Source organism: Zootoca vivipara, chromosome 3, assembly GCF_963506605.1.
Source record: "Zootoca vivipara chromosome 3, rZooViv1.1, whole genome shotgun sequence".
Classification (NCBI taxonomy): domain Eukaryota; kingdom Metazoa; phylum Chordata; class Lepidosauria; order Squamata; family Lacertidae; genus Zootoca; species Zootoca vivipara.
In genome coordinates, this window is record NC_083278.1 from 73,901,762 (window position 1) to 73,926,094 (window position 24,333).

General features: G+C 42.5%; 1 protein-coding gene across 2 annotated transcripts in view; it reads right to left on the reverse strand.

The window, feature by feature from the left end:
* PCNX2 (pecanex 2) overlaps window positions 1-24,333 on the reverse strand; it is a 119,782-nt gene that overhangs the window by 61,862 nt on the left and 33,587 nt on the right. For both annotated transcript variants that reach the window (XM_060272854.1, XM_060272853.1), the window contains exons 14-19: window positions 20,622-20,793; window positions 14,033-14,143; window positions 13,055-13,146; window positions 8,528-8,637; window positions 5,806-5,902; window positions 559-651 (exon numbers count right to left, since the gene is read on the reverse strand). In XM_060272854.1, the coding sequence (XP_060128837.1) occupies window positions 559-651; window positions 5,806-5,902; window positions 8,528-8,637; window positions 13,055-13,146; window positions 14,033-14,143; window positions 20,622-20,793 (675 nt within the window). The remainder of the gene's footprint in view (window positions 1-558; window positions 652-5,805; window positions 5,903-8,527; window positions 8,638-13,054; window positions 13,147-14,032; window positions 14,144-20,621; window positions 20,794-24,333) is intronic.

Here is a 24,333-nt window from a genome sequence, read left to right on the forward strand (position 1 = left end):
ACATAAAAACTCCATACAATTGCTTTATTTGGACATAATACTACACTCAGGGGCAGATTTGGCTAGAAGATAAGTTAGCTGCACCTAGTGCAACAAGTTACAATAGCACAACAGGACTTCCCCCATCTCTTCCCTAGTGCCCAGAGGGTTCTAGGGAACCTCCTGTCCTTACATTGTGGCAGGCTTTTCTTGGCAAAAACCTTTCATTTCAACTCACAAAGGCCTGACTATTACAAATATCCTATAGCTGGCAGGTTTTCTCAGTACAGTATTCTGAATGTTCATAAACTTTCCAAGGCATTACAGTAGCTCAGCCAATTTGTACCAGAGGTTTTGTCAGCATGGCCAAAAAACATCTTAGTGCATCGCACCTCATATTTAAAAACTAGATTTTCATATGTGTGAACTGATGTGAAACTCCCAGTACCACTCACAAGCAAATATTCCTTCGTCTGCTGATGTGTCTTCTATAATGGCCTATAATGAGATCTCCTTGCTTTGAATAACAGAGACAATATCTTAGGAAATGACGTAGAAGAAAGGAATTATAATACCTACCCCTAATGACAAGAAAACAGTACTGGCACTGACTGCAAATGACAGCACAGCCGCCACGGAGCACACAATGAGATCTGATTTCAAGGTTTCCCTCTGTGAATATAATTTTAAAATGATCACACTCAAGTTAAGACCAATTTGACTTGCTAAATTAAGCTACTCCATCTTCAGAAGTTGACAGTCGCAATGAAATTCACACCAGCCACTGCTTAAAGAAGGGGTTGCCAGCATGGCATCCACGTAGGCAGAGGCCTTCCCTGGCACCCGCAGGGTCCCCTCCCCTCTGCCACCCCTCAGGCTGAAATGGGGCTTGAAAAAAGGCATTCTGCTGTAGCCAACATAATAGACTGCAGTGTTTGTTTGTTTGGGTGTGAGGCACCCACATCAGTTTCCCCAGTTTGCAAATGCGTCTTGGGACCCCAAAAATATGCCCAGATGAAAATGTTGGCAAGCCCTGAATTAAAGCATTCCCCAGTTGCTGTTCAGGTAAAAAAATTGGCAAAGTGTAACACTAGTTACCTCTAACACAGGAATCTCTCTCTCTCTCTCGCTCCCTCTCTCTCTCCCTCTCCCTCTCACCCCCCCCCCCTGAAATGCATGTGGATTATACAGTAGCAGTGCTTAGTGGGTTGAGCGGAGTCAAACTAGGAGTTGGGCAGACCTGGGTGTGAATCCCCCAATCAGCCATAAAGTTCACCTTGGCTAATCACTTTCTCTCAACTTAGCCTAAGGGACAGGGTTACTGTTAGGATAAAGCTACACAGCATGAATGAACCACCTATTGCCTCCTTGGATGAAGCTTTGCTGCTTTATCTATCCTAAAGCATAATGTTATGTAATATAATAATAATACTATTTATATCAACCCTCTAATGAGCATAGAGAAGTATAGCCACATCTAGTAATCTTGATGCCAGTTGGGAAGAGCAACAGAAAATGGAAACAAAAGGGCAGAGCAACTGCATAGTCTCAATAATTCGGTATACTCTGGCAGCGGAATGAATGGCTTCTATACTGTACATATGCTAAGCCAAGAAGCAGAAAAACACACAACCAAAAAAATAATCATCCAAAGGCATAAAAATAGTAGGCATCCCACCAACACCCTTGGAAACACCGCCAAAGCCCACCAATCAGGGTTTGCACCTACAAGATTGTTTTCTTTCCCACTGGAGTCAAGATTTATTGGAGATGGTGCGATGCACATTTGCACCAAAATTTGTATCCACTGTGATCTGGATACACTATATAACTGCAATGCGTTACTGCATTGCATATTGTTGGAGAGAGGCATATTCTCATTTGCTTTACAAATCAGATAGAAATGCACATTCTCATCCATGGTGCTATAACAATGCAAAACAGAATCCAGCAGTGTAGTTGCAGCAGGGTGACTATAGATTCAGCCCTCTGTGTTTGGAATATGTATAACCATAGGTGCCAACTCCCAGATTGAAAAATCCGGGATCAGCACTGAAGTCACACTGTGGCCATTTTCGAACTGGGCAGAGCAGCACCGGAAGTTGCTTCTACGCATGCTCTGCCCATTTCCAAAATGGCCGTAGCACCGGAAGTCACGCTGCGGCCATTTTCGAACTGGGCAGAGCAGCACCGGAAGTCGCTTCTACGCATGCTCTGCCCACTTCCAAAATGGCCGCAGTGCCAGAAATCGCTTCTGCGTATGTCCAGAGACTCCAGACATGCACAGAAGGAGCCTCCCCAGGCCGGTAGGAATCCGGGGGATTTACGGGTTTTTTTTAATCTGGGCTGCCAGCGGGAAATGGCTGGAAAAACGGGGGTTTCCCGGGGAATACGGGAGACTTGACAGCTATGTGTATAACAGGAAGAAGAAGAAAAAACCAGTAAAAACAAGCCTGATAGGATTTGGATTGCGATTTTTGATAGTTTAGACTTTTTTCTAACCTTCTACAAAGAAAATGCCAATTTCATACCACCCTGTCTCAAATCTGAGAAAACTATGCAATTCTTCTTTTTGCATTTAATTTAGTTGGTAGTTTTTTGGTTTTTTGGAGCTGTGATTCCCCACTACTGGTAGAGTCCAGGAAGGAAGTTAGAGTTTGAATGTAACACATGAATACCCTTAGGCTGCTGGTTAATGCAGTAATCAACCATGTGGATGCCTATGAAATTAATTATAAAGTTCCATTCTCCAAGCAGAGTGGTTAATTATCCAACGCAGCTGCCTTGTTGATTCCAGTCACCAAGGCTGACAATTGTTACAGTGCCATTCAAGCAACAAAAATGTAGCAAAGGTCACTGGAAAATGCAGTGCTAAGTTATTGCTAAGTTGGAGGGGAATCAGAGAGGCTTATTTTAAATAGTAAATCCCTCTGGATTCATCCTGAAGAGTGGACTAATTATCTTCAGCTTAAATGGCATTGATTTCAAGGCACCCAACTTAAAAATAAACATCATCCACATAATTCTATACTGTCTCTGTGTGTGCACACACGAACATGTGTAACACACGTTAGATATTACATTCCTTATTACCAAACTGAAATCATCAGGCTAGATAGGCAGGAACACACATATGTTATGTTACTTGTTTACATGCCAACTTCAATTTAACATTTAACATTATTACTTGATGCAGCTTGACTCTGCAAGCCATAAGGGACATAAATCCCACTTAAGGGAAGCTCTAACTTGTAAACCAAGTTATATGCAAGTGTGGTTGGGCACTGCAAAATATTGTTCAATTCACCATAGTCAACACTTAAGGGGATGCTAGATTTACAAATATCTTGAAGGTTGAATCTGGGTCTAAAGATGCCAGGGGAAGGAATATGCCTTATCCAAGTTCTTTTCTGCAATCCCGGTGTGGTCCACAGTACCCAATCAGAAGTGCAGGAAGTTGCCACATGGACAGGACTTTGGAATAAATAGGGAAATCATTTCATGAACACAAAATGAGGCAAGTGGTGTGACACGGGGATTTCTGCTAACTCTTGGGAGCTAGTGTCAGTCCCATTAACGGTATCTATTACAAACTTAAGTAGAGGAGCAGGAATCATGTCTGTAGCTGTTAGAGTCGTCAAGAAATGGCCTTTAATTAATTTCGGAGGAATCCAGGGCTGGTTCAAGAGTTGTTGCTACCTCAGGCAATGTAGCAACCACCTCCGCTGCTGAAAGTTGATATGTCAAGCTACTTTGGTACCTGAGGCAGAAAATCCCACAAGGCTTTCTCCCTACCTCTGGGAATAAATATTTCAATTTATTACTTTACTTTCTTAATTACTTTAACTAACAATGCCAGCTACCTGAAATAGCTGTCTCATGCTGCTTCGTGGTAGGGCTGCATCATTTATTAATTACATATTATTATATTATATTATATTAATCATTACTTTTTAATTAGCCCTTCACCAGAGAGAAGAAATCCAGGGCAAGTACCAGCATATAAAAACATTAACAATAGTAGTATTTAAAACACACACAACACTACCTATAACCCCCAAATCAATATATCTAGACAACACATTTTTTCCCCTCAGGGGATCAAAGCCGAGGGTTCAGGCCAGTAGCAGAAATGTAAACTGGAGAGGGGCAGGGCATGATGATGCATGCTGTCCATTTGAGTGAAAGGCTAAAGCTATGGAAGAAGCAGGGACCTTTTTGGGTGCTGGTGCTGTGAGGCCCTCTAGGTTCAGGTTGTATATATGTGTAAATAAGCCATATAGCCTAAAGACGCCAGAGTCTTGGCTATGCCTCATTTGTCGAAAAGGAAAACAAGCCCTAGCTGGGATAAGGCACACGTACAACCCCTGGAATCTCGCAGCGCTTGTGGAGATTGGGTTGCCGTGTAGCAGCATTCACCAAGTTTAAAGCAGCTTGTCGTAAGTTGACAAAAGGAGGATGTGAAGTGGGGTGTGTGTCTATGATTGAAGTTAAAAAGAAACAAATCAGGGGGTGCAAAGTATCCTCAGGGGCCTGCAATTTTTTTTATTAATACAGCAGTGGTGAGAAGCGACTGTTTAACCTGTTGACACACCTGTTTTCTCCATTTAAAATGGAGTGTCGAAAAATATAGGTAAGAACAGGCACCCCCAGACTGCGGCCCTCCAGATGTTTTGGCCTACAACTCCCATGATCCCTAGCTAACAGGACCAGTGGTCAGGGATGATGGGAATTGTAGTCCAAAACATCTGGAGGGCCAAAGTTTGGGGATGCCTGGGTAAGAATATAGGACACTGTGCCAGACTAGCAAACTGGTCCCTCTAGCCTAGAACTAACTGCTGTAGGAGTGGGGAACCTATTTATTTTGGGGCCAGAGGGTGCTAAACCCTCCTGGCCAACTTTCCAGGGTCCGAACGCCAGTGGTGGACATGACTTTCCATGCACACATACATAGCACACAGGAATTTGTCCTCTTCACATGTCATGCACACAAGGAGGGCAGTGGCATGCTGCCAAACCCCATCCCCTCCAATGCATCACCTGGTGCCTTAATAGCAAAGGTGTTTGAGAGCAAAGGTATGGGGGCTTTCTCTATTCGTGAAGGATTCTCATGTGATTTTGGGCCTTGCACTATCTCTACCCCCTGATCTGCAATTAATGCTATAGGCTTTTCAGGGTTTCAGATAGGGGTATTCCCCAGTGCTGCCTGGGACCTTCTGCATGCAAGCCTCTCTATCACTAGCTATCTATGGTATTTCTCCAACATACAGGTACCAACATTGTGCATGTGCTTTTTCCATAGTGAGCTAACAACAGTTCTGGAGGAGCAATTTAGATTGCAGAAGTGGCACAGGAAGGGAAAGCTAAACCCCTTTCAGCCTTCATTGCTGTTCTGAGCAAAATCAGAGACCCGATACGACTGCTTTAAGGTTCTGTTTTTAATAAACATCCCAGATAATGCCTGTTTTAACCACGAGCGCCATATGCAACTCCTGTTAATTTTCTCATGGAAGACATAATGATTTCACACAAGATGCAATTTTGCAACACCCTCAGCGCTGAAAAGTCCCAGTGACTTCCTTCTACGTGCCAAAGGAGGAAAAGTTAAGAGCGAGGAAAGCAGCCTTGTCGTCCCTAAAGCCTTTCTTTCTTCCACTGTCATTCATCTGAAGCAATTCGCAGCTCTACTTCAGACTTGCTTCTCTGCTAGAGATTTAAATAATTTGACCAGACATCTTGACACTTTGTGTGTGAAATAATATCACAGCATGGTTGTGGGATTTCAGATGACGCCTTTGCATGTAAAAACAAAGAAACAAAACCTACCACCGACTCTCTCATCTTCTCGGGTAGCGGATCCGTTTGTGAATCTTCCAAATATTGATGCAGAAAGTGAGGGAAATATTTACATTGAATAAGAGACCTGGTTTTAAAGAAAAATACAAAAAAAAAACCACCGTCATTTAGGACATTTTTATATAACAGCTTGTAAATGAGCTATTTATAGGGCTCTTAAGAGGAAAACAAACTAGGCATTAGTGGCTATGTTTTCTAACTCACCTGGGTAAAGCAAGGGGAAGCCACTACACTGATATGTGAGCCCCACCCACTCTGTGATGCGCAATGGTGACCCATGACAGAAGATCATCATCACCACTCAGCAGACCATCATATCGAGGTATTTCAGGATCTGGCTGAAAGTGACTGCTCATTACTAACAGGCCAACACTACAGGACTGGTCTGGGTACAAGTATAGCTATTTTCTCCCTGCCCCACCCCCAACTGTGATACCATCATATAAGGGGGAGAGCAGGGATGCCACCATTGGCTTACCATGTACCTTGTGTCACTGTTCCTACAGCCCTCTGTGTGTCAGGGACAGAATGTCAACAATGGTACCCGCAAGTAGGTTGTATTTCTTTATATTTATTAAATTTGGATGCCACCCCTCATCATAAGATCTCAGGGCAGATCACAGAACAAAATACAAGGTAAAGGTGCCCCTGACCATCAGGTCCAGTCATGTCCGACTCTGGGGTTGCGGCGCTCATCTCGCTCTATAGGCCGAGGGAGCCAGCGTTTGTCCGCAGACAGCTTCTGGGTCATGTGGCCAGCATGACAAAGCTGCTTCTGGCGAACCAGAGCAACGCACGGAAATGCCGTTTACCTTCCCGCCGGAGCGGTCCCTATTTATCTACTTGCACTTTGATGTGCTTTTGAACTGCTAGGTTGGGAGGAGCTGGGACCGAGCAACGGGAGCTCACCCCATTGCAGGGATTCGAACCGCCGACCTTCTGATCAGCAAGCCCTAGACTCTGTGGTTTAACCCACAGCGCCACCTGGATCCCTTAAAATACAATACAATAAATAAAATAAAATACAAGGTAAAAACAGATAAATAATTAAAACAACAACAACAACAAAGCAATACCCGCCTTTCCCACAGATACATTTAAAAGGTATTAATCAGCCAAAGGCCTGGTTGAAGAGGAACTCTTTCAGCTGTTGCCTAAAAATATATAATGAAGGTGCCAGGAGAATCTCCCTGGGGAGAACCTTCCACAAATGAGGAGCCACTACAGAAAAGGCCCATTCTCATGTTGCCACCCTCCCGATCTCACATGGAGGAGGCCCACAAAGAAGGGTCTCAGATGATGAACACAGAGTCTGGGATGGTTTATATGGGGAGATGCGGACCTTCCACTATGAGGGTCCCCATGCAATAAGAAACCTGGAATATCAGGGTTCTGCATTGTCTTTGGAGCCTTTTAAGCTACAGCAGACTCTCCATGCAAGCATCCAGGCCATGAGACATGGTAGGATGCAGAGATGGAGTCTGTGCAATCAGGACCAATGGTTTCACCCCCACTCTTTCCCTGTGCAATAGTTAATTGGGTGTGTGGAGACTGAGCAAAAAGGAGTTAAATAAACACAACATAAGAGGCAAATTGGTATCATTTTCAAAGTGTGAGTTTGCCCCCACATCCTTACCACCTACATTTTTTAAAAGAAGATTTTTTTGCACGTATGCTAAATGCACTAGAGAAAATAACCTGAAAACAATTTGAGAATTGATTTAAGGGTTTTGCAAAATTACGCTTATTGTTAGTGTTTCTTTTCTTTCAACCAGTCATAATTAAGAGGTTAAGAACTGCTGTATCAATTGGGGGGGGGAATGCTAATTTCAAATTTAGTTCTGTGTTCAAACTTCTTTTTCATCTTCATGGCACTGCATCTCATCTGAACATTTGCAATCCCTTGAATACCCTTTAATTTAGTTCAAAGTAATTTGGGGGAGGGAAGAGGATTATGCACTTTAATCGTGGTTAGTCCATGAATATTTGATGCTTTTTAAATATCAGAAATAAGTGTTTTAATCCCAAACAAGATATTTAAGAGCAGTTCAAACTACAGAGATGTGATTAAAGGTATTAGAGGAGATTAGATACTCTACAAGGCAACCAAGCAAAGATTTCAAGGACACAAAACTCCTCACTTAAAGTAAAACACAGGAGCTTCCTTTTTTGTAAATAAGAATGAATGAAAAGTGGGTACATTTTCAATAAGGCGAAACATGCTTGCACTTTTGGGGAAATTTAAAAGAGCTATAATGGGTGCTAATTCCATTCTTGTGTCACCTTGTGAAAAATCTGTGCAGATTTGGGCTTCCCAGAGCACCACTGTGATCAGCGAGTGAAGACACCACTTGTCAAGTCACATGTCATATAGATGCCCTCTTAATGTCCCCACCCAGGATATGCACATCTAAAAAGATTCCTAAAGACCTCCTAAAGAAAGAAGCCTGCTATTTCCCCCCTCATAAAAATGTAAGAATTGACTTTCTGGATCTAACCAAAAATCAATCGAGCACAATGGTTTCTAACCTTAAGGAACCCTCTCGCTTCAGGTTTTCCTGATGATTTTCCTCCCACAGGTATTCTCACCACACAGATCAAAGCCACATCATTCCATTTCTGTTAATTTTACAGGAGCATCAATATAAGCCACAGTGACAAAGATCTATAAAAGGATTTGCTGATGACTTACATTAAAACAGAGGGGTCGCTACTTTGCCTACTGAGATGATATGAAAGGGCAACCAAAAGGCCACAGAAAGCAGAGAACAATGCAGGAATGTGTTGGGCATCCCACGGCTCCTGCAGAAGTAAATGGGGGGTGGGAGTGGGAAAATGTCCTTAGATTCAACTGTAACACCACATAGTAGAAGAATTACACAGTTAATTCTAATCTGGGAGAAGTTGTGATGTTTCCGACACACTGCATAATTATATAAACCACAATAGCATCCTTATATAAACCACAACAGCTTTTCAAATCAGCAGTTAGCAGCAAAAGGAACAAGGAAAACCACATGAAGTCGGATTCTACCCACCCACCCTGCTGACCGACCACCGATCTCCTTCCTGTGGACCCAGAGGAACAATGAATACTTTATAATGAATCCATCTCATTTCCCCTCCAGCACAATGACATGGAGTAGTCTTAAAAGTGCAAAATTGTCAATAAAACAGCAGTGCCTTCCATCACTTGCTTAATATAGACAACTGTTGCCTTATTGATTCTGTAAAACAATAATGCAAACCACACAGAAGCAGCTTCGTGTGGCAAAACTCAGGTGTTATATAGCTCCCACCATATTGCGGACAATTTTGATGTCTCCATTGTAAAGCTAGAAATGAAAGAAATTGGCAGGAACTGTATAGGGAACTGCCTCACACCCACTGAAAGCTAAAGGGAGCGGCCTCACTTGGTGGCATTTCACACTACAGTGGTACCTCTACTTACTAATAACTCTACTTCTACTAATAACTCTAACTTCTACTTACGAATAGAGCTCCGTCCGCCATCTTAGATGCGGTTTAGATAGGATTTTTTCTACTTACGAATTTTTAGATAGGGTTGCTTCTACTTACGAATTTTTTCTCCCAATGCATTCCTATGGGATTCGACTTACAATTTTTTTCAACTTACAAATGTGCATTCAGAACGCATTAAATTCATAAGTAGAGGTACCACTGTATGGCCATTGCTTGCACATCTAGTAAAATTGGGCCTAATTATGCCAGCATTCCGTGGTCTGTCGTTGTATAGGCCAGTGTTTCTCAACCAGTGTGCCTCCAGATGTTTTGGGACTACAACTCCCATCATTCCTGACCACTGGTCTTGCTAGCTAGGGATGATGGGAGTTGTAGTCCCAAAACATCTGGAGGCACACTGGTTGAGAAACACTGGTATAGGCAAGCCATGCCATTCTTTCTCCTTCTGCTTTGAGTTCCAGACATTTCTCTGTTGCCACTCTAACAATACAGTAGTTTCATAAATTCAAGGTGCTTTTAGAAGTTATTTTATTGTTTTATCACTTGTGTGAATGACAACCAGGCTCCTTTGGGAGGAAGGGGGGGGTTATATAAGTTTAATATATAATAAGACTCGGTAGATATTCAAAACCAAGTTGCTAAGGAAAACCATGAAGAAATATCACAATCGTATTCATTTTGACATTTGTGAGCATCACATCACTCACTATAGATAGGAAAACTTGAAAGCTATTTCATCTTTGTTTCTAATAGCTGTAGGAAAGACTCCAAAGTTTAAAGAACTTTTATCAATTTGCAGCCTGTCTCCAAAACTGCCTCACATATTTTTAAGTATTTGTAAATACAGACCAGGTTTTTCTCTCTACTCTATGAACAGAATGTAATGGAATCATGGATTTCTTTTAAATGTGCTTCTGTGGATATCAAGTCGTGTTTTAAAAATCTACTGAGAATTCTAGCTGTTTGAAGATTACCTTTACGTTGCAGAGTCTGCCGCTCAGCAATGTTAATTAAGACAAATTAGTCAAAGTTATGGGTGTGTGGATTAAGTTACTGGTACTAAAAAGTGGGCTTCACAAAGCACTTCATGCCTCATTCATATAATCAATGGGTGTGAGAGAATTTAAATATGGCAATTCCACCTGTTAAGAAAGCCTTGAACAGTAATTAGCTACAGGAGCCTGTAAATCTATTTTGTACTTCAATGTGCCTGAGCACATATGCAAAGAATGCACACTGGCACATGCACTGCCACTAAGCGTGCCTAAAAGCAGGGATAACAAATCAGTTTCCAGCCTAGACTTACTGTAAAATAAGTGGCTGCACATGAATAATAAACATTTGTAAATTAGGAAAAACCATAACCAGGAGGATACAGGGGAATTATTTGAGTGGTATCAGTGACTTCATGGGGTATCATCATAACCCCATGTTGGAACATGCCACAAATAAGCCTACTTCCCATTGATTTGGGGGCTAATTTCAAGAGAGTTAAAGCCCTAAGGAACAACCCAACTTAAAACTGGAATGGGGTCCTATTAGGCTGTTGGTGGACAGTGCTGATCATCTACTGGTAGATGCTGCAATGAAGATGCTAGCAAGGTCTCCCTTTGGATTCAGGGGGTAGGCGGGTTTGAGTCTCCACATTACTACTTATTCCTTCACAGACAGCACAACTCCCATTGTAATTCTGACAACTTTGATGCAAGTCACTGCCTTCTGAAGCCAGGCAGTTGCCCAAAAAGTCTTTCAGTGCTTCTGAGGGAAATGCAAACTCAGGGGCTGGGCCACAACACAGTGACAGAGAAGACACGCTGCATGAGGAAGGTTTCAGCTTCGATCCAATCCCATTTCAATACATCCACTGAAAGAGGTGGCCATTTGAAAGATGGCGCTTCAAAAAGGATAATTTACAAGAGAGGATGTGATGTTGAATTGTATTGAGGTTGGTCACCGATTGCAGTCACCAAAGTGGCATACATGCCACACATTTAAAGCACATCCCCCTCCCCAATAATCCTGGGAACTGCATGAAATTGTGTTTTGTGTGCTTTAAACACATTGAGTTTTACATTAAACAAGCAGCAAAATGCTATATGACAAGGGAATCGCAAGACAGAGAAGCCAGTAGGAGAACACTTCAATCTCCCAGGACATTCAATACAGGATCTCAGAGCAGCTGTCTTATTACAAAAGAATTTCAGAAACAGACTTGAAAGAGAAGTTGCTGAATTACAACTTATCATTAAACTGCAAACTATGGAGAGACCTGGTCTTAATAGAGATATTGGATTCCTGTCTCATTACATATGCTAATCATCTGCACAGTATCCCTTGCCTTTTCCTGTAGGACTAATCAGTCACTAACAGTCGTCAACAGGTTTACCATACCCATTCAGTCAATCCCCTACTACCCTCCTGAGAAATACCCCACCCCACCCTCCCACTATATATAAGGGTCTGGTGACTTCTGTTTCAGTGTATCTGAAGAAGTGTGCATGCACATGAAAGCTTATACGCCGAACAAACCAAGTTTGTCTCTAAGGTGTGCATGTAACTCTAAGGTGTTACTGGACAATTTATTTATTTTTAATTCCCAAGGTGAGTTACAACAATTAAAACACATCCAAATTGTTTCCTTCTTATCTATCATTTTTCAGTTCTCTATGACCACTTGCACTGATCAATAGGACAAGCGGTCTCTGCGTGGAGGAAGTGTGTGTGTGTGTGTGTGTGTGTGTGTGTGTGTGTGTGTATTTCTTATTATATTCTATCTATGCAGACCACAAGCAAAGCAGGAGGTAAAGCACTGTGCAATCTGAGTGCCTTTCCCACTGAATTTGGAGCGTGCACCGCTCCACTACAAGAATGCCCTGAAATGGAAATGAAAGTCATTTTTTAAAAGGAAATCAGGCTCACGTAGGCCTTCACTTCACACACCATAAAGAGGTATGAAAATTCCAAATCCAGAGTGGACTAAGGTTAGAAGGTGAAATAAGTAGTATCAGTTTTGCATGCCTAATTTTTCTGCTTTAGGAGTATCTTCAAAAAGAACAGAGTCATAAAAATTCAAATGAGGCATAATTTTCCTGTGTGAACAGAAAGTCTGCAGTTAATATGTGTAATTTGAAGGAGATATCTTGTAAATCTTTTGCAGCGCACTCCAACTTCAGGGTAGCATTATAAGCACATTTCAAAGCAGTATGAAGTCGAGCCTATGGGCAAGATTGCTTATCTACAAAGCCACCTGCCTGCTGTAATTTAGTTGATTGTGCTGTGAAAAGATGTGCAAATGGCAGAATATGTTTAAATGGATTTTCCTTAACGCTAATTACCAATGGCGATTTGGATGTTCAGTTAACCCTTGGATAGCACAAAACTATACAAAGCAATTGATTTGCGTTCTCTCCTCCATAATTGCATACAATATTTCCCAGCTCCTTCCACTTTAAATCCTTCTTTTTCGGTTTTCACAAGAGATGCTCCACTTGCACAGTGGCTTTCCTTCCACATTTATGTTCCACAAACATAAGTGATGATGCAGGGTCTCCTCATTGAAGAATATATGCACAATACACCAAGTTCCACAAACTTTCCACCTTTTTTGCAAGGGAATATTTTGCAAATCTGAGCATTATCTATACAGGTCTGTGGATGGGGGGGGGGCAGAGAAACTGAGGCTAGAACCACAGTAGCAGCTGCCCTGCTTTGCTACCAGAATCACTCCCCTTCTTACCTTTACTGCATTGAAACAGAATGCGTACAGGACAATCACAACTATGAAGCTCCGAGAAATACTGTATAGCGAAGAGATCATCCCAGCAGCAGCTGAAATACAAAAATCAAAATGCACTGCTTCCTCTCTGGATAGAGCTGTTATGGCGCAAATTAAAATATGTCATGGATAGCTCGGTTGGTTAGAGCGTGGCACTGATAATGCCAAGGTTGCAAGTTCAATTCCCATATTGAACAGCTGCATATTTTTGCATTGCAGGGTCGGACCAGATGATCCTCAGGGTCCCTTCCAACTCTACAATTCCATCATTCTTTGACAGATTCCTGCCAGTTTATGACAAGGGTTTTGCCCAAGTCAAAAAATCGAACAAGTTATTGGACCTGGAGAGACCAAAATGACAACCTGAAGCATTACTAATTCAATACAGCTCTGCCAGACCACAGTGCTTGCCCACAAAAGCGAGACCTGTGCTGGGATAGTAAAGGATAGTAAAGCTGAAAAGGAGAGGCATGGGGAGGTCAGAGGAAGAACTGTGATTGAGGAGGAGGGCCCTATTTAACATCTCTTCTCCCAGAAACTCACTAAGGCTTCTCTAGCCTGGAACTAGGTGCGTTTAGTGCACCTGATTGGTTGCTCAATGGGACACAGATGCAAGAAAGTGCTATCAGACCCTGGTGTCCCAAGCCCTTTCATGGATGGACGGATGCAGCCAGAATTGCTACCAAAACGGCAACACCAAAGGTTTTCTGGTTGCCATATTTATCAGTGTTGTTGATGATGATGGAGAGGGAGGTGTTGGATGCAGGCATTATCTACACCAGGCATCCCCAAACTTCGGCCCTCCAGATGTTTTGGACTACAATTCCCATCATCCCTGACTACTGGTCCTGTTAGCTAGGGATTATGGGAGTTGTAGGCCAAAACATTTGGAGGGCCGCAGTTTGGGGATGCCTGATCTACGCAATATAAGTTACTTACCAGAACCTCCAAACAGCAGCATGTCAATTTGTTCCAGGAGATATATGCAGAAAGTGTTGATTTGTGGGAAAAGGCCAAGAAGGGAAATGGCAGGAAAGCAAAACAAAAATCCTGAAATTAAACATGCAGAGGGGCAGAAAATTAGATTATTGCCTGCACTTGGGAAAAAAAAATTGTACAAAATCAAGAAGGGGATTTGGGAAAACTGTTGGGACTCCACTGAAGCTGTTACCTACACATTCCTCCTTTGTTGCTGTCGTTATTATCTTATTGAGGAGTTGCCACATGAAAAGGCTATAATATAAATGTATTGAATGTTGTTACGTGAAACTGTGACAATTGCTTGATCTATGGTCTAAATAAAAATAGAAATTGGTTAAGAAACGATTACACCCTCATGAACTCTGGAGACTGTCTTGATCTTATTCCCTACACTATGGGGTCAACACCCTAGTGAACTAGTATAGAGCACGAAGAGTAGAAGCTTATTAGTGTCAAGATCTAACAAAATTATTGGATGTTCAGGTAGACATATAAGAGGGACAACTTGTTCAGGAGTGGTTAGCCTATGGATATAAGACTAGATACAGAGCTGATGACCAATTAGTGCAAATGTGAGATGCATATGTGACTGCAATGCATTGAGAATACATTGAGAAAACTATCCTTCCCATGAGCTATTGCAAGGCCTTATGGGGTAGAGGACACCAGAAGTGGGAAGACCTCCCTCCATCTCCTCTCCTTGCTGCTCCCAGAACACCAGTTGAAGGAAAGAGGGAGGGGGTTGAGGGTTCAGATATTTGGGGAAGCATCTTGGTTTATTTATGAGCCAATCTGACACAAGCCAGAGGGAAATCACTTATCTCGTTTCCAATTTAAAATATGTAGCTGGCAGAAGTGAGTATATTGTGTCAGGACAGCATGTAAACTGCCGCAAAGTCAGTTATGCTGAAGCCGTATCATGAGAAATCCAACAAAAATCTGATCTGAAATCCATGGGAAAAAGGAGGAGGTGCCTCCTGTCGGGTCATAGTTCCAGTTCAAGAAAAAAGCAATCAGACAGCTATGTTAACAGGGCCGTAGGGAGGCTGTAGAAAATTGGGTCTCAAATTGCACACAGATTGTTTGTTCTGCTTCTTATGGCGGGGCGGGGGGACACTTTGTTATTTCTGGCAATTTCCCCTGTGAATAAACCATGTGTTACTTAAGCAGACTGGACAGGCTACATTTTTTATTCTAATCTGCCTTGAAAATGAAAATAAATGGGCCAGGGGAGCAAAAGTCTGCTTGTGCGAATTTTTGCATTCTACTATACAGCACCTGGCACACTGTTACTTGGCTCCTTTCTTACAAGGTGCCAGTTCTTGCATGGCTCAGTACTGGGCAAACACAGTGAAGGCATCCAGCTTTGTAAACATTGACCCAGGAAAGCCCACTTGGCCTTCACATTGAGAGAATTAAGGCGGAGTGGGGGAAAGGTATACGGCCTCGGTCCTGTATACTTGAAGGAGCGTCTCCACCCCCATCGTTCAGCCCGGACATTGAGGTCCAGCACCGAGGGCCTTCTGCAAAAAGCAAAGCTACAGGGAACCAGGCAGAGGGCCTTTTCGGTAGTGGCGCCCGCCCTGTGGAACGCCCTTCCATCGGAGGTCAGAGAGATGAACAACTACCTGACATTTAGAAAACACCTAAAGGCAGCCCTGTTTAGGGAAGTTTTTAATCTGTGATATTTTAATACATTTTGGTGTTTGTTGGAAGCGGGGTATAAATAATAATAATAATAATAATAATAATAATAATAATAATAATAATAATAATAGAAGTTTTTCTTATTCTAGGCAGTTAACAACGATTTGTGATATTATGTCCCTAAGGGATTCTGATGACATGCACCTTTCCAACAGAAAACAAAAGAAGATAACACGGTGTCTAGCATAAAATTAAAATAAACATGTGGTGGTGAGAAAAATCTGCTGGATGAATCGTGTGTTTATGCTGGCATTCATTTGCACACATCTCTTGAGCAGCTATTGGACAGGTATATGAGCTCTATTATGAGTACATATTTGCATGTATGAACATAAGAAGAGCCTGCTGGATCAGGCCATTGATCCATCTAGTCCAGCAACCTGTTCTCACAGTGGCCAGATGCCTGTGGGGAATCAGTAATCAGGATTCAAGCACAAGAGCTTCCAGCAACTGGTATTCAGAAGAACTGCTGTCTCCAACTGTAGAGGGAGAGCACAGCCATCGTGGCTAGTGACCCTCAACAGCCCTCTCCCTCCATAATTTTTTCTAATCCTCTTTCAAAAGCTATCCAAGTTGGTGGCCATCACCACTTCTCGTGGGAGCGAGTTCCATAGTTTGACTATGTGCTGTGTGAAGAAACACTTTCTTTTATCTGTCCTGAACTTTCCAATGTTCAGTTTCATTTGATGTCCACAAGTTCTAGTGTTATGAGAGAGGGAGGTGGGGGGATCACAATCCACTTTCTCCAGGTTATGCATAATTTTAAAAACTTCCATCATGTTGCCTCTTAGTCACCTTTTCTTTAAACCAAAAAGTCTCAAACGTTGCAACCTTTCCTCATAGGGGAGCCGCTCCATCCCTTTCATCATTTTGGTTGCCCTTTTCTGAACCTGTTCCAACTCTACAATACAGTGGTACCATGGGTTAAGAACTTAATTCGTTCTGGAGGTTCATTCTTAACCGGAAACTGTTCTTAACCTAAGGTACCACTTTAGCTAATGGGGCCTCCTACTGCCTCCGCGCAATTTCTGTTCTCCTCCTGAAGCAAAGTTCTTAACCCGAGGTACTATTTCTGCGTTAGTGGAGTCTGTAACCCATAGCTGCCAAGTTTTCCCTTTTCTCGCGAGAAAGCCTATTCAGCATAAGGGAAAATCCCTTTAAAAAAGGGATAACTTGGCAGCTATGCTGTAACCTGAAGTGTCTGTAACCCGAGGTACCACTGTATCCTTTTTGAGGGGAGGTGACCAGAACTGACCACAACATTCCAAATCTGGCTGCATCAAAGATTTGTATAATGGCATAATAATATGTTTTCAATTCCTTTCCGAATGCTAGGGCATGGAATTTGCCTTTGACACAGCTACTGCAAACTGGGTCGACAACTTCGTCAAGCTAGGTAACTATGATCCCAATGTCTCATTCCTGGTCTGTCACCTCCAGTTTAGATCCCATTAGCGTATATGTGAAATAAAGATTATTATTATTTGACCCAACAGGCATCACCTTACACTTGCCTACATTTAATTGTATTTGCCATTTTACTGTCCATTCACTGAGTTTGGAAAGGTCCTTTTGAAGAATGGCACAAGACGACTAGCTTGGTACTATGGCTTCACGGGCTTTTTGACGCCATCAGCCAATGCATCAGCCAAACTCCTTGTCTCTTATTTATTAAATTCTTCCAACCCTAAGTGCTAACTGATGAGCAGACTGAATCAACAGGTTACCAAGCAACTATAGGGAATAATGAAAACACATCTGCTGGAGTCAAAAGGCCCATTCTTCAGTAATAAGGGAACCATTTGCCCAATTACACACTCATTAAGACGGTAAATTAAATCCATCATTAAAATAAGGTGGGAGGAGAGAATAAAATTCTATTATGCCCCAAAAGCAAAGAAGTGACCCTTAAAAAGGAAAAGGCCAAATGTTAAGAGAGAGAGAGATTGTTTGGCAGACAAGCCATATCATTGTGAGAGAATAGAACAAGAGAACTGTAAAACTGGCATGTCAGAACTGTAAGATATATGTGCCAGTGCTTATCACAGAAAGGCCTGACCGTTCACTGGTGGATTTCCTCTGCTGCTGTAGGAATCTCATGAGTGGCTGCAGGAAGTCAGTATGTCTGCAGGAAGTCAGTATACCTCCAGTATACCTGAAGGAGCGTCTCCAACCCCATTGTTCAGTCCAGACACTGAAGTCCAGCGCCGAGGGCCTTCTGGTGGTTCCCTCACTGTGAGAAGTGAAGCTACAGGGAACCAGGCAGAGGGCCTTCTCGGCAGTAGCACCCGCCCTCCCATTAGAGCTCAAGGAAATAAACAATTATCTGACTTTTAGAAGACATCTGAAGTTTTTAATGTTTGAAGTTTTATCACTTTATTATTATTATTATTCTGCTGGGAGCCACCCAGAGTGGTTGGGGAAACCCAGACAGATGGGCGGGGTATAAATAATAAAGTTGTTGTTGTTGTTGTTGTTGTTGTTGTTGTTGTTGTTGTTGTTAGTATTAAGTCAAGGAGGTGACCTTACAAGATATACCCAGGGAGTTACCAAACCTCAATGTTCTTCCTTTTTAGGGCTAGGGCTGCCAGAACCCTCTGGGTCAGGTGGTGGAGCCAAGCAAGCTTTGGCAGGTCTAGGGACTAAGGCCAATGTTTTTGTTATGTCAGCCAGGGGTGGAATCCAGCACAAAAGCTATCTGTTCACCAATGTGGTTCAGTTTCAGCACCATCCAGAACTCATGATACAGTTACACTATGCAAGACCATAGCCACGTAATGAGTCATGCACACCCAGGCCTGGTTCTGAAACACGGGGTCTAATTCCTTATTTGATGACTGGAACAAAAGACTCCACACCCCTCATAGGAAGTACTTCTCCTGTTGGTCCTAGGTTTTCTATTTTTAAAGCTATTTTTATTAAAGCTTGAAAAACAAATAGAAAACCAACAGAAATCAACATCAAATATCAAGCATTTTTAACATATGAACTAAAAGAAAGAAACAAAAAAGAAAAGACTATTTCCCCGAAAATAAGACATACCCATAAAATAAGCCATAGCAGGATTTCTAAGCATTTGCGCAATATAAGCCATACCCCGAAAATAAGACATGGTGATAGGCGCAGTTCTGGAGGGCGCCAAGGAAGAGGCGAGGCTGAACGCGTAATAAAAAATTAGAAACCCCTGAAAATAAGCCATAGTGTGTCTTCTTGAGGAAAAATAAATATAAGACAGTGTCTTATTTTCAGGAAAACACAGTATCAGCTTTAAAAACATGCAAAACGCTTACTTCATAATAACATGCTTGATCTCGAAGCAGCTAACAATCCCCACCCACCCCCAAGAATAAAAACAAAATTAGAATTTATAAAATACATAGAGTAAATGTTTATTTATTCACATTTATATCTCAGTTTTCCTCCAAGGAGTTTAAAGCATCTGAAACATGGTATTGTTAAATTTGGTAAATATGCATCCCAAAAGCACACTGGGTGTTTTCACAGCACCCTGAAAGGTAGGCAGAAATACAACTGGGTGGACCTCTGTGGCAACATCCTTACCTTGGCACAATGACAGAGAATGCCCAGTCCCTTGTGCTACCTACCCTATGTTACTTCCAATGGCAGAAGACAACACAGAATGGTCTCCAGTGTTGTCCCCAATGATTGAGAAGTTTCAAGTTACAACCCTAAAAACTACTTCAATGCATCTTCCAGAGGGGGCAATTTGGAGCAGAGAAGTAATCTCACAGGGGTATTTAACCCTTTCACCACTTTCCTATTGGAATTTTCTCACCACGCTTCTCCCCATCTCTCTGGACTCCAGCTGCATGTTCTCCTCCACAAACATGCCTTTGGAGCAGCTGGAGGAGGTCAGCAGGGTGAGGTGGGGAGAGGAGACATGGAGCAACTTAGGGAGGGTAAGCAGCAGCAACATAACTTAGAGAGACGCCCCACCTATTTACAGGCTCTTTTTCAAAAAGCAAAACAAAACATGGCACTGCATAATAAAGACATTAAACAACACCGCAACATTTCTAACATTCTAAAAAAAACCCCGCAATTACAGGTGAAACTTGGAAAATTAGAATATCTTCAAAAAGAGCATTTATTTCAGTAATGCAACTTTTTTTAAAAAAAAAATTTTTTTACAAATGCTTTCTTTTGGAAATTCCACAGTAATAAAACAAATAGTTACAATAATACAAAAATAAACAAAAATAAACATCGCTATTACATTTCACTTATAATTGACCCGCCTAACGACAAATAATTACAATTACAACAAATAAAGGCTTGACATACCTTGCTTTGCATGTCATGCATATCTCATATATTGGTTTCACCTTTTAAGTTGCATTACTGAAATTAATGCACTTTTTGACGAAATTTTCATTTGATGAGTTTTACCTGTATTATAACTTCAGCAGCATATTCCATTGCATCAGGGTGGGGGACCTTTTTCAACCCAAGGAAGCTTTCGCTACTGGGCAACCTTCCAAGAAGAACATGGTGATTGGCAAGACCAGGGGCAAAAGTGGGTGGGGCAACAAATGTAATTTTTACCATTGCATAGCAGGATGTTTCTACACACAGGGCCAGTGAGGGGTATGGCTTGGGGAAGTTTTGGTGGGTCAGATACAGAGGCCTGAATTTCCCTGTCCCCGCGCTACACAGATCAGAGGTTACTACTGCCTGACCATGTACAACACACAAGACATACATCCATGTTTAAAGGTCTATTCTCTACCACATTCTGAACCCTAGAGATAAAGAGCAAAGAGGCAAAAGAAGTGACAAAAAAGAGCTTCAGACTGTTAATTATTAATTTTTAACTCACCAATCGCATGGTCTCTGGCTGCCTGAAATGATCCTGGTGAGAAGATCTTCAAGCCATATACCGTATAAATAGGGGGGCTTTTGTTTTGAGATCCTGCATCTAGCAATAAAATAAGGCCACACAATATACAAAAATACACAGGCCGGCTATATGTTATCAGCTGGTTGTGCCCCTAGAAAAGCAGACAAAACATAAACATATTTAATGCTGCCATTATACCCTTTCATACGCAAAGTGCAAATTTTCATATCGTACATCACAAAAATACTTTCATATCGCAAAGCATGAGAAGTACAAAATTTAGGATATCTCAAATATCAGAGAGCAGCAATATATTATGATTTTCTTTTTTTATTCCAAAATCCAAATGTATATGCCATTACACTACAACAGCCTGGTTTGTACATAAACCTAAACCATAGTTAAAATAAATGGTTTAAAGTGAAGAAGCAATGCACTGGTATTCACTGTGTGCAAAAGCTTGCTACTCATCCACGTTAAGCCAGAGTTTATTTTAACACGGTTTAATGCTACATACGAACCAGCTTAATAGCAATTATATGGAGCCACAAGTCTTGTAGAAATAGAAATAGAAATAGGAACACTTTATTGTCACTGTACCACTTGTTAACAGTGAGATTAAACGAGCCCCCTTCTTGCCCCCAATCTCTCGGTCCTTGTTACACTCTGTGCTGTCATATGACCAACCTTGAACGTCAGCTGCAATGTTCCATTCAGCAGCCTCACGGCCCATGGGTAGAAACTGTTCTTTAACCTGTTGGTGTGGCTTATCATGCTTGTATATCTCCTGCCCGAGGGGCAGGAGATTAAAAAGGTGCTGGCCAGGGTGTGAGTCATCCCTGTGTGAGAATGTTCCTCGCTCTTCTGAGGCAACAGTCTCCCGCAATAACATCTAGCAGACTCAGGGGACAGCCCACGATATCGTGTGCTGTCTTCACCACTCTCTGTCCATGGCTGTCAAACCAGCATACCACACTGTAATGCAGTATGAGAGAACACTTTCTTTCGTGGACCGATAGAAGCAAATCATCAGTTGCTGTCCAACCTTGTTCTTTCGCAAGACCCTAAGGAAATGAAGTCTCCGTTGGGCCTTCCTAACCACCTGGGCTGTATTGACCTTCCAAGTTAGGTCTTCACTAAGATGGACTCCCAGGTATTTAAAGGAAGAGACTGTCTCCACACAGCCCCCCCCCCCCGATATACAATGGGGCTAGATCCCCTCTCTTCCTCTGAAAGTCCAACACCATCTCCTTTGTCTTGCCAATGTTTAGGTGCAGATTGTTCTCTGAGCACCATGTGGATACATTTTGAACCTCCCCCCTGTAGGCAGATTCGTTTCTGCCCGTAATTAAACCCATTATGGTGGTGTCATCAGCAAACTTAATAATTGCAGTAGATGGGTCAGATGAAATGCAATCATATGTACACAACAAATACAGGTATACACTGTATTGTACCACTGATGCCATGGTACAGTGTAACATTATGTTAAGCACCCTGGGAGCTGCTGTATTGTGTGTTCTTCCCATGCTGCCCAGCAATGCTGGAAGATCTTGGATACATAGGAAGATCAGCATTGATTCATACTGGAAACCTCAAAAGTGGCAGCAGAGGAAGAAGCTGTGATCTTCACTTTTCCTGCGTGCTGTCAGATACCCACTGGTATGGAAGGACACAGAAAGGACCCACACAGCAGCTCCCAGCTAACATAACATTGGAAGGGGCACTCCATTCCCAACTAAGAAGTCTGTGCAAATTTTCAAAACTGTAAAACCCATTGAAACAGCCTGAGATGAAGAGCACTTCTAGCTCTCACATAAAAATCCTGGGGGAACACTCGGGGACAGTTATGCCAAGTCTCCCCCAGCTGTTTTAATACTGAAGGGCAAACATGTGGGGACTCTAATCATTCTTTAATTTCCCTGCTGTTGTGTGTCCTGGCATTAGCATCAACCTGCCTTGTGTGCTTTCACTTTAATGCAATTCTGTGAATTATGAAGAAGTACAATATGGCAGCCTGTCATGCCAACTTGCAGAGCCGTTCATAAGGATGCCTGTGCTTCCATTTGCATGTATTATAAAATGTGAAAAAATGTTGGTGCTTGTAACACATTATGCAGCACTGCTCTATTTCAGATCTCTTATATATGTGCCTTGCTTTTCCATTTCGTCATGGAAAAAGCTGCTGTAAAGCTATCTGAAAAATATAAAAGAGGTTTTGAAAACAACAGCAGCAGCAGCAGCAAGACTTGGGCGCGGAAGAGAAGGGAAAGCAGAAGCGCAAAAACTTTATGGAGACTTCTTCCAAAATCCATTCAGATTTTCAGGAGACTGGCCAAAATGATCTCCTTTCACAGGACGTCCTTCTGTTTTATGATGATGCTGTTTAGTGTGGTACTGATCCAGTTTTAGAAGACTTGTGCTTTTGTTGTTATGAGGCATGTTGAGGGCCTGAATCACAGGATGTTGGATGGAATGGAAGGAACTTTGGTCTAAACACCTATGGATTGTGTGACATCAATTAAACCTTGTCTTAGCTTAACCACTGGCGGAGGAAGAGGGGTGCGGGGGGAGCGCACCGCCCCTGGCAGCATGATCCCAGTGGGGTGCCATTGCGCCTGCCCCCCGCCTGCGCTGGGTGCTATGCCCCCACAGACGGTGTGCCACACCCCCAGGATGCGTACCAGCCCCGCCCCCGCTTGCTCTCCGCCCCCCAGTGCCAGAGCATGAAGCTCCACCACTGAGCTTAAAGCAGCATGGATGAGCAAAGTAGCTGCACCCTCTCTTCCAGTCCCCTGCATGTCCATGCAATCCCAAGGTTTGGTGAGATTTGCCCCTCTGCAAACAGAAAGGCTCCTTCCTTCTGTTCAATGAAGGAACAGAGATCCAGTGGAAGCTCCCTGCTGGAGGAAAGTTGTACAGTCATACCTCAGGTTATGTGAACGCTGTGGGTTATGTGTTTTCAGATTGCACTCTGCACCGAACCCGGAAGTACCGGAACGGGTTACTTCCAGGTTTTGGCACTCGTGCAGAAATACAAAATGACATCATGTGCATGCGCAGAAGCACCTAATTGCGTCACGCGCGTGCGCAGACGCAGCGCTGCAGGTTGCGAACACGCCTCCCGCACGGATCACGTTCGCAACCCGAGGTATGACTGTATGTGAGGAGACGTTTGTTGATTCTGCCTTCGGCCCTTGCCTGTTGAGTTTCTTCCCACACAGTTCCAGAGGGTCTCCTAACACTCCAAACAGATTTTCAGGGATGCATAGGAGGCTACAGACAGAATCAGCTAAAAGTGCTTCTCCCATTCTTCCATAGGAGCATCTTGTGGGTGGAGTTCCATCCACAGATTCCATCCAGATGTTCATAGGACTGAGTTATTTGTTTGGATAATATAGCTGGTGATAGGGGTGGAAAGAGTGCTCATATTACAGTCATGATGGGCATAACAGATCTTTCTTCCCAAAGCTTTTGCAAAACAGGGGATATGGAGAACCTATAATTGCACAGCACGGTGATTTGAAATTAAGGGCCATACTAAAAAGACATCAGAATAAGTGAAATCAAAAACAGGGCAGGTTTCCCTATATAATAGCATTTCATAAAATAAATCATAAATTTAGTATTTCAATAAAATTTGACTACCACTGCTGAACTTAGGTCCCCAATATTGCATTAGAAAAATGCT